Consider the following 16,402-nt stretch of genomic DNA (forward strand, 5'->3'; position numbering starts at 1 on the left):
TCAGTGTGATGGCTCTATGACTCAAACATGTGTGTGTGTGGTGTGGTGTGTGTGGCCTGTGATGTCGTGTGTGTTGTTGTGTGTGTGTGTGTGGATGTGTGTGTGTGTGTGTGTGTGTGTGTGTGTGTGTGTGTACGTGTGTACGTGGACGTGTTTAACTATTCTTGTGGGACCAGAAGTCCCTACAAGAATAGTAAACGAACAAAAAGTTGACCAGCTGGGGATTTTTGTAGTCTCCCACAAGGTCAAATGCTATTTCTAGGGGGTTTAGGGTATAGGTTAGAATTAGTGTTAGGGTTAGAATTATCTTAAATATTAAGGTAGGAGCTATGATTAGTTGTAGTAGGTTAGGGTTAGGAGCTAGGGTTAGGATAAACGTTTAGGTTTTTGGGTTAGGTTAGGTAAAGGTTAGGGTTAGGGTTAGGGTAAGAGTACGGGTTAGGATTAGGGTTAGGTTTAGGTTTAGGTTTAGGGTAGTGGTTAGGGAAAATAGGATTTTGAATGGGACTGAATTGTATGTCCCCACAAGGTTAGCTGTACAAGACTGTGTGCTGTGTGTGTGTGTGTGGTGTGTGTGTGTGTAGGTATGCCTGTGTGATGTGTGGTGTGTGTGTGTGTGTGTGTGTGTGTGTGTGTGTTTGATGCTTGAAAGTCAAACGTCTTTCTTTGGCATTCTGTTACGTTAACGACAAGCTGCAGTATTTACACAAGACAAAGACAAACTTTGCTAACTGCACAATCACAAAATGGTGACAACCCTGTGTAAAACTTGATTGGTAGGTCATACTGTTTTCTGGCAAAGTTGAAAATAATTAAACATCTTCACATTTCCTCTGGTCAAATTATAAGAAGCCATACATTTTAGTGGTGCGCGGGTCAGCTGTTTGTTCACCCGCAATTGCTAATAACCCATCTGCAACAGCCTGACTATATGTAATAAAGTCAAAATCTGAGGCCCACACACAACCCTAACCCGCAAATATAGACAATACGCTATAAGCTACAGTCAAAGACGGCAGAAAGATTTTTTGACAGCGGTTGCAGGATTTCTTTTTTGCTTGAGTAAGATATGTTCCTGCTTATAATTTGACATTTTGGTAGGCTATTTGTTAGTCAACGTGTCTATAGTTAGATACATGTAGCTTCTCTATTGTCATTATATGTTGCCATAGAAGACTAAAAAAAAAACTGTGAAACAGAATAATGTAATAGTTTGATAGAATGAATGCTTCAGTCTATATAGTTATATCAGTAAAGTTCTCTCTGTCATCAAACATTTTTATTTTATGTACAAAATGTCCAAATGACATCATTTTGACCGATGGTAAGGAAAAAGAAAGCTGTGAAAACGACTCAACGTGTTTCTGATAAGATTTCAGTTAAGTTTCAGATCTCGACTCCTGTAGCTGGACGCCGCTCGGGGCTGATGGATGTTTCCCCGCCTTGTCATCTGTCCCTATCCGAATGGCCTGTGCTTCCTGGAACTTGCCTGCCAAGGAAGTCGTCTCCATCTGCTTCTCCTCCTCCATCTTGTAGTGGAGTAGACAAAGAACAGCAAGAGGATTGTTTCAATCAGAGCTGGTCCCATGTCACAAGTCGTGGAAACCGAAGGCAGCGGCATGCTGCTAAGCAGACGGGACGCGTGCGAGAGGTTCGGAGCAGATTGACATCAGTTATAGCTTCGCTGTACCTGTTCTACCGGTGCCTTTATCGTTGGGATTGCCTGTGTCTGCGACGGCTGTGCTGATTTCAGCTACGCTGACTCCAGCAGCGGCTTTGTTGTCGAGTTTGGAACCTTTCCCTCTCTCTGGATCTGACGGGGCACTGCCTGCTATGGGAGGTTTGGATCTATCCCAGGGGGCAGCGAAAGGTTCAACGAATTGTGTGAGGGGTAGGAATGGGTGGATTTCTCCATCTCCTTCTCCGGCCATTGTATTGGGAAGATCAATGATGAGAAATGTCTCAGTACCTGAGCAAAAACATTGTGCTATCCATGAGCACAAGACATTAATAAGCTGCTCCCAAACATTTTAAACCTACATCAGGAATTTGAGTTTATGATAGTTCATGTGGGATTCAATAATATTATGAAGGGCAGCCGAGAACGTTGAGACAATGACTGACCCAAGCCCAGCTCAGTTAATCCCTACCATTGTGTCGCTGAGTTGTCATAATGCTTAAGCAAATGTACATTATCCCAGGGGCGTTGGAAGACACAATGTAAGTAACCTAATTTATGTCCCTCTTACTGCCCTGAATGCTTCTGCTGATCTTACAGCTAGAGTTATATAGCTAGCACTGAGGCGGTGTGCCCTAGTAGAAAATGCTAAAAAAATAGCCCACGTTACAATGTGTTTTTATTTAACCTTTATTTAACTAGGCAAGACAGTTAAGAACAAATTCTTGTTACAATGACAACCTACCCCGGCCTCTCCTAACCCAGACGATGCTGGGCCAATTGTACGCCGCCCTATGGGACTCCCGATCACAGCCGGTTGTGATACAGCCCGGGATCAAACCAGGCTCTGTAGTGGCACCTCTAGCATTGAGATGCAGTGCCTTAGACCGCTGCGCCACTCGGGAGCAGGGTTCATGAAATCAATAATTTGCTAGTAACAGATGATGTTCATATTCTGACAATCTCTGAAACTCACTTAGATTATACCTTTGATGATACAGTGGTAGCAATACATAATATCTACAGAAAATACAGAAATGCCAAAGGTGGAGGTGTTGCCATTTATATTCAGAACCACATTCCTATAAAGCTTAGAGAGGATCTCATGTTAAATACTGTTGAAGTAATATGTCTTGAGGTTCATCTGCCTCACCTAAACCCATTCTGGTGGGAAGTTGCTATAGACCACCAATGTCTAGCAGACAGTCTCTGGATAACATGTGTGAAGTACTTGATAATGGATGTGATATCAACAGAGAGGTATATTTTCTTTCATCAAGCTGCCCACTCAAGAAAAAGCTTCAAACTGTAACTAGTGCTTGCTTGTAACCTTGTCCAGGTTATCAGTCAACCTATCAAGGTTGTTACAAACAGCACAGGAATAAAATCAACATGTACTGATCTCATCTTTACTAATGCTGTAGAAATTTGCTTTAAAGCAGTATCAAAATCCATTGCATGTAGTGATCACAATATAGCAGCCATAGATAGGAAAACCAAAGTTCCAAAGGCTGGTCTAAGAATAAAAGGTCACACAATAGTGATTCCTATGTTGTTGATGTAAATAATGTTTGTTGGTCTGTGGTGTGTAATGAGGAGCAAACAGACGCTGCACTTGACACATTTCTGGAAATTGCTTATTCCAGTTACTATTTAGCATGCACCCATTAGTGAGTTTGGAAGTAGTGAACAAATTATTAGAAAGTGTTTGCCCTCAGGCCTGGAGGGAAGCAAAAGTACTTCCGCTACCCAAGAATAGGAAAGCCCCCTTTACTGTCTCAAATAGCCGACCAACCAGCTTGTTACCAACCCTTAGTAAACTTTTGGAAAAAAATGTTTGACCAGATACAATGCAATTTTACTTTCAGACTTTCAGCACGCTTAAAGGGAAGGACATCAACAAGCACGGCACTTACATAAATGACTGATGATTGGCTGAGCGAAATGTATGATAAAAAGATTGTGGGGGCTGTATGTTGTTAGACTTCAGTGCAGCCTTTGACATTATCCATCATAGTCTGCTGTGGATAAAGAGTAACCTGCCCAAAAGAACACAGAGGGTGTTCTTTAATGGAAGCCTCTCCAACATAATCCAGGTAGAATAAGGAATTCCCCAGAGCAGCTGTCTAGGAGCCTTACTTTTTTCAATCTTTACTAATGACATGCCACTAGCGTTGAGTATAGCCAGTGTGTCTATTTCAGAGAGAGTGAAATGACTGCAACACTTAACAAAGAGCTGCAGCTAGTTTCAGAAATTACGGCAAGGAATAAGTTAGTCCTAAATATTTCTAAAACTGAACACATTTTATTTGGGACAAATCACTCACTAAACCCTAAACCTAAACTAAATCTTGTAATAAATAATGTGGAAATTGAGCAAGTTAAGGTGACGAATTGTTGGACTGTAAACTGTCATGTTCAAAACATGTTGATACAACAGCAGCTAAGATGGGGAGAAATCTGTCCATAATAAAGCTCTGCTCTGCCTTTTTAACAACACTATCAACAAGGCAGGTCCTACAAGCTCTGGACTACTGTTTAGTCGTGTGGTCAGGTGCCACAAAGAGGGACCTCGGAAAATTACAATTGGCTCAGAACAGGGCAGCACGGCTGGCCCTTAAATGCGCACGGAGAGCTAATATTAATAATATGCATGTACATGACTCAAAGAGGAGAGATTGACTTCATCACTACTTGTTTTTGTAAGAAGTGTTGACAAGCTGAATGCACCAAGGTGTCTGCCTTGGTAGCAGCTAATGGGGATCTTTAATACAAATACAAATAGCCTACTTTATGTGGTTGAAATGCTATCAGCTTTTATGATGAAGACAGCACCTCAACAGATGGTGTCAAACTGAGCATTGTATTCTCTTAAGATGCAGAAAGAAAGAAATCACTTTTCTCCTCTACTGTTCCCAAGTCCAAATTCTGCCTGCATTTGGTGTATCATTTTCATTCAAGAAATGTTTTTTTTTCTGCAGGAGTTTATAATAAGGCTATGTGAGAGGTTATAGACGTACAGTTAGTGTCCAGTTTCCATGTAACCTATCTAGACAGTAGGCTACAGTTTCCTGGACTTTCCATAGGCCTATTAGGAAGATGTCGCTGACAGACATGGCAGCTCTGCCCCTGAGCAACTTTGCAGTACTTAGTTTTTTTGTGTGTTATTTCTTACATTTTTAGCCTACAACGTGTTTTGTGTTGTTACACGCAGCCTGAAAGAATATGGATATAAGAGTGGCGGTAACTCACCAGCATTACAACCAGGTTATCATGAGGTGCTTTGAGAGGCTAGTTAAGGATCGTATTACTTCCACCTTTCCTGATACCCTAGACCCACTTCAATTTGCTTACCGCCCCAATAGATCCACAGACGATGCAATCGCCATTGCACTGCACACTGCCCTATCCCATCTGGACAAATCAAATCAAATCAAATCAAATCAAATTTTATTAGTCACATACACATGGTTAGCAGATGTTAATGCGAGTGTAGCGAAATGCTTGTGCTTCTAGTTCCGACAATGCAGTAATAACAACAAGTAATCTAACCTAACAATTCCACAACTACTACCTTATACACACAAGTGTAAAGGGATAAAGAATATGTACATAAAGATATATGAATGAGTGATGGTAAACAAGAACGGCATAAGGCAAGATGCAGTAGATGGTATAGAGTACGGTATATACATATACATATGAGATGGGTAATGTAGGGTATGTAAACATTATATTAAGTGGCATTGTTTAAAGTGGCTAGTGGTCATTTTACACATAATTTCCATCAATTCCCATTTTTAAGTGGCTGGAGTTGAGTCAGTATGTTGGCAGCGGCCGCTAAATGTTAGTGTGGCTGTTTAACAGTCTGATGGCCTTGAGATAGAAGCTGTTTTTCAGTCTCTCGGTCCCTGCTTTGATGCACCTGTACTGACCTCGCCTTCTGGATGATAGCGGGGTGAAACAGGCAGTGGCTTGGTGGTTGTTGTCCTTGATGATCTTTATGGCCTTCCTGTGACATCGGGTGGTGTAGGTGTCCTGGAGGAAGGTAGTTTGCCCCCGGTGATGCGTTCTGCAGACCTCACTACCCTCTGGAGAGCCTTACGGTTGGGGCGGAGCAGTTGCCGTACAGGCGGTGATACAGCCGACAGGATGCTCTCGATTGTGCATCTGTAGAAGTTTGTGAGCTTTTGGTGACAAGCCGAATTTCTTCAGCCTCCTGAGGTTGAAGAGGCGCTGCTGCGCCTTCTTCACAACGCTGTCTGTGTGGGTGGACCAATTCAGTTTGTCGTGATGTGTACACCGAGGAACTTAAAACTTTCCACCTTTCCACTACTGACCCGTCGATGTGGATAGGGGGGTGCTCCCTCTGCTGTTTCCTGAAGTCCACAATCATCTCCTTTGTTTTGTTGACGTTGAGTGTGAGGTTATTTTCCTGACACCGCACTCCGAGGGCCCTCACCTCCTCCCTGTAGGCCGTCTCGTCGTTGTTGGTAATCAAGCCTACCACTGTAGTGTCATCCGCAAACTTGATGATTGAGTTGGAGGCGTGCATGGCCACGCAGTCGTGGGTGAACAGGGAGTACAGGAGAGGGCTCAGAACGCACCCTTGTGGGGCCCCAGTGTTGAGGATCAGCGGGGTGGAGATGTTGTTACCTACCCTCACCACCTGGGGGCGCCCGTCAGGAGTCCAGGACCCAGTTGCACAGGGCGGGGTCGAGACCCAGGGTCTCGAGCTTGATGACGAGTTTGGAGGGTACTATGGTGTTAAATGCTGAGCTGTATCGATGAACAGCATTCTCACATGGGTATTCCTCTTGTCCAGATGGGTTAGGGCAGTGTGCAGTGTGGTTTGCGATTGCGTTCGTCTGTGGACCTATTGGTCGGTAGCAAATTGGAGTGGGTCTAGGGGTGTCCGGTAGGGTGGAGGTGATATGGTCCTTGACTAGTCTCTCAAAGCATTCATGATGACGGAAGTGAGTGCTACGGGGCGGTAGTCGTTTAGCTCAGTTCCTTAGCTTTCTTGGAACAGGAACAATGGTGGCCTCTTGAAGCATGTGGGAACAGCAGACTGGATAAGGATTGATTGAATATGTCCGTAAACACACCAGCCAGCTGGTCTGCGCATGCTCTGAGGACGCGGCTGGGAATGCCGTCTGGGCCTGCAGCCTTGCGAGGGTTAACACGTTTAAATGTTTTACTCACCTCGGCTGCAGTGAAGGAGAGTCCCGCAGGTTTTGGTAGCGGGCCGTGTCAGTGGCACTGTATTGTCCTCAAAGCGGGCAAAAAAGTTATTTAGCCTGTCTGGGAGCAAGACATCTGGTCCGCGACGGGGCTGGTTTTCTTTTTGTAATCCGTGATAGACTGTAGACCTGCCACATACTCTTGTGTCTGAGCTGTTGAATTGCGACTCTATTTTGTCTCTGTACTGGGACTTAGCCTGTTTGATTGCCTTGCGGAGAGAATAGCTACACTGTTTGTATTCGGTCATGTTTCCGGTCACCTTGCCCTGGTTAAAAGCAGTGGTTCGCGCTTTCAGTTTCACGCGAATGCTGCCGTCAATCCACGGTTTCTGGTTTGGGAATGTTTTAATCGTTGCTGTGGGTACGCCATCGTCAATGCACTTCCTAATGACTCGCTCACCGAATCAGCATATTCGTCCATGTTGTTGTTGGACGCAATGCGGAACACATATTCCAATCCGCGTGATCGAAGCAGTCTTGAAGCGTGGAATCAGATTGGTCGGACCAGCGTTGAAACAGACCTGAGCGCGGGAGCTTGTTGTTTTAGTTTCTGTTTTTAGGCTGGAATCAACAAAATGGAGTCGTGTTCAGCTTTTCCGAAAGGAGGGCGGGGAGGGCCTTATATGCGTCGCGGAAGTTAGTATAACAATGATCAGGGTTTTCCAGCCCTGGTAGCACAATCGATATGCTGATAGAATTTAGGGAGTTTTGTTTTTAGATTAGCCTTGTTAAAATCCCCAGCTACGATGAATGCAGCCTCAGGGTGTGTGGTTTCCAGTTTACAAAGAGTCAGATAAAGTTCGTTCAGGGCCATCGATGTGTCTGCTTGGGGGGAATATATACGGCTGTGATTATGATCGAAGAGAATCCCTTGGTAGATAATGCGGTCGACATTTATTGTGGAGGAGTTCTAGATCAGGTGAACAGAATGACTTGAGTTCCTGTGTGTTGTTATGATGTCACACCACGTCTCGTTAATCATAAGGCATACCCCCCGCCCCTCTTCTTACAGAAGATGTATGTTTCTGTCGGCGCGATGCGTGAAGAAACCAGCTGGCTGCACCGACTCCGTTAGCGTCTCTTGAGTTAGCCATGTTTCCGTGAAGCAGAGCACGTTGCAATCCCTGATGTCTCTCTGGAATGTTACCCGTGCTACCGACAAGAGGAATACCTATGTAAGAATGCTATTCATTGACTATAGCTCAGCCTTCAACAGCAATAGTACCCTCCAAGATTATAATTGAGCTCGGGCCTCTGGGTCTGAACCGCGATCGGTGCAACTGGATCCTGGACTTCCTGAAAGGCCGCCCCCAGGTGGTGAAGGTAGGAAAAACACCTCCACTTCGCTGATCTCAACACAGGGTCACCACAAGGTTGCGTGCTCAGTCCCCTCCTGTACACCCTGTTCACCATGACCACTGACGAGACAGCCTGAGGGCCCTGCGGAGTGGTGCCAGGAAAATAACCTCTCCCTCAACGTCACACAAAACAAAGGAGCTGATTGTGGACTTCAGGAAACAACAAAGGGAGCACGCCCTATCCACATCGACAGGGCTGCAGTGAAGAAGATGGAAAGCTTCAAGTTCCTCGGCGTACACATAATGACAATCTGAAAAGGTTCACCCACACTGACAGTGTGGTGAAGAGGCGCAATCCAAAATGTAGATTAGAAAATTATTGATTTAATACATTATACACTCATAGTGTACATACAAACTAAACAGCCATTGATACAGAAAGGCAACAGTGTCAACAACATTGAATTATTGTTCTACGATATGTAAAATGGCTATAAAATGTGTTTTGACACTGTTACTAAAGATACATTAGAAATAAATATTTATGGGATTCATAGAAAGTGAACCACATTATGATGCATTAGAATGACTGGAAGGGAAACTATAAAACCAGATTTTTAGAGTGCTATGGCCATACAATTCATATGTGTTACTCTTTAGCTTTAGAGACGGCTTGCAGGAGTGATAGGTAGCGTGCTCTTGGGTCCTCCATGCAGGAAATGACCAATGCCTCTGACTTTTTGGCCTTGCTATACACGTAAAAGTAAGGGTAGAGTTTCTCAGTGAAAGACTGGTTTGTGAAAGAGTAGATGTGAGATTTTTCATCCACGTCGTAGAAGGAGACCTGACCCCTCTCATAGTCCACATAGATCCCAATTTTTCTAGGCCTGGGGTTCAGATAAAGATTCTTAAGGGGGGAGGAATGAACCTTATAATCAAATCCATCTTTTCCCAGTGCAAAGAACCCATGCGCTGAGATAATTTGGACCTTTTCCTTCCTGTTTACTGTTTCCTTGGCAACGCCTACATCCCAGTCATTTCTTAGGCCCACCTGAACCTCCCAGTAATGGCGTTCAGAGTTGAAGCCTTTCTCTCCTAAAACCATGGGGTAGATGTCAAACCTCTCTGGGTTGTCAGATATGATCTGGGGTGTTTTAGTGTATTTGATGCGTTTGCCACCATCAAACAGGCATATCCAACGACTTGCTGTGTTCGAGTCCAGGGTGACGTCCTCTGTGGAACAGAAAATTGATAGCAACCTTACTGAAATATATAGTGCTGCGAAAAAGTATATGCCTTTCTGTTTTTCTTCATTTTTGCATATTTGTGATACTGAATGTTTTCAGTTCTTCAACTTAAACCTAATATTAGATAAAGGGAATCTGAGTTTACAATGTAATGTAACACACAATTCCCCTGTGTGAAAAAATAATTGCCCCCTTACACTCAATAACTGGTTGTGTCACCGCTGCAATGACTGCAACCAAATGCTTCCTGTCATTGTTGATCAGTATCTCACATCGCTGTGTAAGAATTTTGGCCCACTCTTCCATGCAGAACTGCTTTAACTCAGCGATATTTGCGGGTTTTCAATAATGAACTGCTTGTTTCAAGTCCTGCCACAGCATCTCAATTGGGATTTGGTCTCGACTTTCAGTTTAGGCCATTCCACAACTTCAAATTGGTTGCGTTTTAACAATTTTATGTAGACTTGATTGTGTGCTTTGGACAATTGTCTTGCTGCATGAACCAGCTGTGCTTCAGCTTCAGCTCACAGACTGATGGTCTAATATTCTCTTGTAGAATTATCTGATACAGAGCAGAAACCATGACCTAATCCCAATTGAGATGTTGTGGCAGGACTTGAAATGAGCAGTTCATGCTTGAAAACCCACAAATGTTGCTGAGTTAAAGCATTTCTGCATGGAAGAGTGGGCCAAAATTCCTCCACATGATGTGAGAGACTGATCAACAACTACAGGAAGCATTTGGTTGCAGTCATTGCAGCTAAAGGGGCATAAGTATAAAGAGCATAAGGGGGCAATTTATTTTTCACACAGGGGCATTGGGTGTTGCATAGCGTTGTTAATGAAATAAATGAAATAAGTATGTAATTGTTGTGTTATTTGTTCATTCAGGTTCCCTTTATCTAATATTAGGTTTTGGTTGAAGATCTCATAACTTTCAGTGTCAAAAATATGCACAAGTCGAGAAAATTTGATAGAGGGAAAATACTTCATCATAGCACTGTATTCACTGTTAATGGCAATTACTGCTCTGATTTAAGTGTCATACTGCTTGTAGTTGAAGAATTTAGCATCTTACCTTTAAACCCCCCCATTCTCTTCAGTTCTGAAAAAAATATGAAAATGATTGATCCTCCACTATATTTACATTCAGAAATATATATATATATTTTTTAAATAATTTAACATAAAGCTTACCCATGTCTGTTAGTGTTTTCAATTCTCTCTTGAATATCTCCACCAGATTGGACACGGCTCTCCTCACTATCCCAACACACAGATCTGAGTACACACTGATCTCAGAAAAGTCCTTGGTGGATGGAGGGGCACATAGGGTCAGGTAAGTCTGCAGGGAAGGAGATCAGAAAGCCAACAACATTAAGTTATGTACAGTATAATAATCCTCTGATACATTGACATCAACCACTGAGAGTGATACTGGCCTGTAGGAAGTGGAGGTGATCCTCAGTGTGTGAGAGCTGCTCCAGCTCAGTGCTTCTCCTCTGTAACTCAGTGATTTCCTGCTCCAGGTCATTGATGAGTCCTTCAGCCCTTTTCTCTGCTGCTGTTTGCATCGCCTCCATCACCTGCTTTAGATTGGTTCGTCTTTCGTCAACCGAACGCAACAGATTGGTGAAGAGATTCTCACTGTCCTCAATATCTTTGTTTGTACTTTTCTGATGTAATGGAAAGATGTATACACACTATTTATTAACTGATTGAATTGTTATACCCATTTTCCCAATGATTACATTAACATTGTGTATGGTGAATATTTTTATTATGACATTTCTAAAGACTTTACCCCTACTGAGGCTCCACGGAGTGTTTGATTCATCCACCTTCTTCTGTCTGACCTGGACCATCTTTCCAACCTCTGCTTTAGCGGCTGCAAGCTCACCCTATAGACAGACAATATTGAATAAATCAATTCTGTTTTTTGCAGAAAAATAAATGTTAACTGTGTGTTTCAACAAATCTTACCTTCTGGTGTGCTCCCATGTCTTCAATGGCACAGTATCGTGAGACTTGTGGTCTGTCTCAGTAAAGAACTGACACACACATGTCTGGTCGCTCCTACAGAACAGCTCCAGGAGCCTATCATGCTTCTTACCAATCCTGTCCTCCAGGTTCTCCACAGGGTCGATCAGCTTGTGTCTCTTCAGATTCACACTCTCTGATGATGCTCCAGGTGAGTCTCACAGTAAGAGGTCAGACACACCAGGCAGGACTTCAGGGCCTTGATCTTTCTTGTAGAACAAACACCACAAGCAACCTCCCCAGGAGCAGCTAAGCATTCTGGTACATTAAGTCTTCTTCTCTTGATATGCACAGAGATTTCCTCTATCACGGAGTTGGTGTAGACCTCTGGTCTCACATAGAATCGTTTCTGACATTTTAGACACTGGCATATCTCACTGTTATCCCAGTGTCCACTAATACAAACTTTGCAGAAGGTGTGGCCACAAGGAGTGGTAACTGGATCAGTGAACACATTCAGGCAGATAGAGCACAGGAACTGCTCTTCTGGTAGAAGGCTGCTGTCAGCATTCAATGATGACATCTCTATGTGGGAGATATGTTATTGTGATTAAATTATTATGGCTCTTGAATCATCCATATACTTTGAGTCAATATACATTTAGTCCATTTGCTTACTTAAGGTTGATAAGAAATGACTTCAACCCAAATACTGTGAAAATGCTGTAAAATACACATGTAGAAATATGTATAAAAAAACATTTTAAGCAGATGGAACTGAACTACACTGCAAGCAAAGGCTTGTACCTACATCATCAATAATAAGACTGGTCTCCACCCTGTTGAGTGACTCACTGTATATACATGTAACCCAACACCTCTTGCCAATTAATTGAAACCTAAAGTTGAACATCACTTTCTTTCACTTCAGTGAACAAAAGTAAAAAGTAAGAAATAATAACTACCTGTTTTGTCTTTTTTTTTAGCTAGATTTGTCCCGGCATACTTTTCAAACGCAGACAGGAATCATCAGGACAGGAAAGAAAACTATCACACACACATACAGTACTCCCTCACAAGAAGATAAATGCTGTTCCTTTTAGAAGGGAGGAGGATGAGCATTTGAAAGGGAGGAGCTACATTTCATAATTTCACTTAAAATGAAACTTAGAACTCTCACTGGAAACATTCACAGGTGACGCCCAAATCTTCAACTGTACAGTGGGGCAAAAAAGTATTTAGTCAGCCACCAATTGTGCAAGTTCTCCCACTTAAAAAGATGAGAGAGGCCTGTAATTTTCATCATAGGTACACTTCAACTATGACAGACAAAATGAGGGGAAAAAATCCAGAAAATCACATTGCAGGATTTTTAATGAATTTATTTGCAAATTATGGTGGAAAATAAGTATTTGGTCAATAACAAAAGTTTATCTCAATACTTTGTTATATACCCTTTGTTGGCAATGACAGAGGTCAAAGTCTTCACAAGGTTTTCACACACTGTTGCTGGTATTTTGGCCCATTCCTCCATGCAGATCTCCTCTAGAGCAGTGATGTTTTGGGGCTGTTGCTGGGCAATAATCATAGATACAATCAAGTCACAGCCACAGCAGGCCTGTGTGCAAATACTAGTATACGCTGTTGGAGTTGTTCTTTCCTTGTTCAATGTCATCAATTGTACTTTCCTCTCTTGCAAATCTTATACATACAAAAATGTTTGAAACATGTAAATACAGCAGAATTTCACACACATATTTGATGACAACATAACGACTTTATGTATTCCTTCATTTTATAACTTTTACTGTTGTTTATGAGGAAACACATGCTATATAAACATGATATAGGATTTTATTACATCAGAGGAAACTAGTGAGGGGTGCCAAGTCATTTAATTTTGTGTATTATTGAGTACTATTGAGTAATAATATCTAGCCTTTTATGGTGAGTATCTTCACTTTGCGGTATTGGAGAGTCTCCTCAAATGGTCTTTGTACTTCTTTATCCAATCGATGTAAATGACTAGTGACTCAGACTTCTTTTTCATGCTGTAGAGGTAAAAGTAGGGGTAAAGTTTCCCGGTGAAGGACAGACCAAGGAATGAGTAGAGGTGTGACTTTGCCAGCACATCATAAAAAGACACCTGCCCTTTCTCGTAATCAACATACACACCGACTCTTCTCGGTATGGGGTTCAGATTGAAGGTGGTAGGGGGTGAAGAACCAGCCTCATACTCCAAGTATCCGCTCTTTGACAGAACAAAGAAGCCATGTTCGGAATTCTTTTTAACCGCCTTCTTCCGGTTGACGGCCCTCATGGCAATGCCAACCTCCCACCTCCCACTCACGCCCACCTGGACCTCCCAGTAATGGCGTCCAGAGTTGAAACCCTTCTCTCCTAAGACCGCTGAGTAGTAGTCAAACCTCTTTGGATTGTCAGACACCGTCTGGGCTGTTTTGGCGTACTTTGTTCGCATTCCGTCTTCAGAGAGCTGTAGCCAACGATTTGCAGTGTTGGGGTCCAGAGTGACTTCATCTGAGGAGCGGAGATATGGGCCGATATATAATTTAGATAACATTTACAAAACATATAGCACAATTATGGGCCATATCATGGTTGTTAATGAGCATTAACCTCGTTATCATTCTCAAAGAAATTACAATTTATATCACCTTTGAACTCTTGCATTCTTGTGAGTTCTGTAAGAAAATAGACAGAACGTCATTAAACAATCCAGACAGAATACAATAGGACAGATTTTTTTAAATGCTTCTTTAATAAATATTGGTCAAAATGAATCTTACCTATTTCTGTAAGAACTTTTAGTTCTCCTCTTATGTTTTCCTCAATTTGAGACAAGGCTCTTCTCAAAGTCCCCACACACAGATCAGTGTTAACACTCACCCTGGACCATTTCTTAGTAGACGGAGGGGTGCGAAGGGACGGCAAACTCTACAACTCCCAAAAATGTATTCATTATCTCAGGAGTTTTCACTTCATGCATTTACAGTATATTGACAATATAGATTAACCCTAACCTATTGATGACAGAGAGGGACACTGACCTGTAGGAGGTGGAGGTAGTCCTCAGTGACTAGAGCTGCTCCAGCTCAGTGCTTCTCTTCTGTAGCTCAGTGATTTCCTGCTCCAACTGTTGGGTGAGCCCTTCAGCTCTCCTCTCCGCTGCTTTTTGCCTCTCCTCTATTACCTTCACAAGCTTAGTTCTCCTTTTTTTTATAGACTGTAACAGTTCAGTGAAAAGCTTTTCACTGTCCTCCACTTCTTTCTCAGTACTTTTCTAATGAAAAAAAATTGCATGTAGAGTTAATTACTTCAAAAACAATATATTTGGTTAATACTCTACTATAAACTGCTTGAATACAGAAGATACCTGCCTTCTGATCAATTGATTGAATAATATTCATTTTGGTTTAAAAAAATGTATACACATTTTCCCACTGGCTAAATAAACATTATGGCAATCCAGTGTGGTAATGTAACATGTTTTATTTTTGTCAGAACTTACTTTGCTGAGCACCACTGAGTGTTTGATCTCCTCCATCTTTGCATGTCTGTCCTGAATCATTTTCTGCACCTCTGCCTTAGTGGACACAAGCTCAGCCTGTGGAAAATTCATATCAAGTATGCATGAAGGAAATTAAGATGTCGTCGAAAGAGAATGATAGAAAAAAATTGAATTAAAAGGTCTTACCTTTTGTTTTACTCCCTCCTCTTCAATGGGTACAGTATTGTGACACTTGTGGTCAGTCTCAGTACACAAAACACACACACATGTCTGATCAGTCCTACAGAACAGCTCCAGGCCTCTTTCGTGCTTCTTACACATCCTGTCCTCCAAGTTATTCACAGGGTCGATCAGCTTGTGTCTCTTCAGATTCACCACTCTCTGATGAGGCTCCAGGTGAGTCTCACAGTAAGAGGTCAGACACACCAGGCAGGACTTCAGGGCCTTGAGCTTTATTGTGGAACAAACATCACAAGCCACCTCCCCAACGGAAACTGAGCATTCTGGTATATCAAGTCTTCTTCTCTTGATATGCACTGAGATCTCCTCTATCACAGAGTTGGTGGAGACCTCTGGTCTCACATAGAATCGTTTCTGACATTTTAGACACTGGCATATCTCACTGTTATCCCAGTATCCACTAATACAAACTTTGCAGAAGGTGTGGCCACAAGGAGTGGTAACTGGATCAGTGAACACATTCAGGCAGATAGAGCACAGGAACTGCTCTTCTGGTAGAAGGCTGCTGTCAACATTCAATGATGACATCTCTATGGGGGGAGATATGTTATTATTAAATTATTATGGCTCTTGAATAATCATATAATTTTAGTACCTTTAGCCCATATACTTTAGCACAGTATTGATGAGGTTCATAAGAAATGACTTCAGCTCAATTACAGTGAAAATCCTGTAAATACACAAGTAAATATGTATAAAAAAAGTACATGCACAACATTTTATGCAGCTAAAACTGAACTACACTGCAAGCAAAGGCTTGTACCTACATCATCAATAATAAGACTGGTCTCCATCCTGCTGAGAGTGACTCACTGTACATGCATGTAACCCAACACCTCCAGCCAATTAACCAAAACCTCAAGATGAAAAACATCAGTTTCTCTCACTTTCTCAGAAAGCAACAACCCGAAAATAACAAGATAAGTCCAAAGTAAGACAAAAAAAACATATGCCTACCTGTTTTGTGAAGAAGAAAAAACAATAAAAAATGTCTATAGCAAGATTTGTCTGGGCTCACTTTTCAAAATGCACCACCAGAATGACAACAGCGAAACACACATACTCACAAACGGTACTGTATTATATTACCTTTACAAAGACAGGAGGATGAATGTTTGAGAGGGAGGAGCTAAGTGACATAATTTTGCTGAAAGTGAAACTTTAAACTGTAACACAAAACATTCCCA

At 42.2% G+C, this 16,402-nt stretch overlaps 1 protein-coding gene and 1 pseudogene across 1 annotated transcript; both read right to left on the reverse strand.

Annotated features, from left to right (window-relative positions):
* Window positions 1-8,583: 8,583 nt before the first annotated feature.
* Window positions 8,584-12,513, reverse strand: LOC111960133 (zinc-binding protein A33-like; annotated as a pseudogene).
* Window positions 12,514-12,785: 272 nt separating this feature from the next.
* LOC139023821 (E3 ubiquitin-protein ligase TRIM11-like) lies at window positions 12,786-16,376 on the reverse strand. The gene is made up of 7 exons (XM_070437782.1): window positions 16,173-16,376; window positions 15,162-15,745; window positions 14,976-15,071; window positions 14,545-14,747; window positions 14,254-14,399; window positions 14,122-14,148; window positions 12,786-13,984 (listed from the first exon to the last, which is right to left on the reverse strand). The coding sequence occupies exons 2-7, from the start codon at window positions 15,741-15,743 to the stop codon at window positions 13,404-13,406; spliced, it is 1,635 nt and encodes a 544-aa protein (XP_070293883.1). The 5' UTR covers window positions 15,744-15,745; window positions 16,173-16,376; the 3' UTR covers window positions 12,786-13,403.
* Window positions 16,377-16,402: the final 26 nt, after the last annotated feature.

The sequence above is a fragment of the Salvelinus sp. IW2-2015 genome, linkage group LG37, assembly GCF_002910315.2.
Source record: "Salvelinus sp. IW2-2015 linkage group LG37, ASM291031v2, whole genome shotgun sequence".
Taxonomy (NCBI): domain Eukaryota; kingdom Metazoa; phylum Chordata; class Actinopteri; order Salmoniformes; family Salmonidae; genus Salvelinus; species Salvelinus sp. IW2-2015.

Excerpts from the sequence above, each read along its gene's own strand:
- LOC139023821 (XM_070437782.1), bottom strand. The coding sequence starts at position 15,743 with ATGTCATCATTGAATGTTGACAGCAGCCTTCTACCAGAAGAGCAGTTC. Across the intron at positions 14,748-14,975 it reads ACTCAGTGGTGCTCAGCAAA|AAAAGTACTGAGAAAGAAGT; the intron begins GTAAGTTCTGAC and ends TTTTTTCATTAG. Across the intron at positions 13,985-14,121 it reads AAGAATGCAAGAGTTCAAAG|ATGAAGTCACTCTGGACCCC; the intron begins GTGATATAAATT and ends TCCGCTCCTCAG.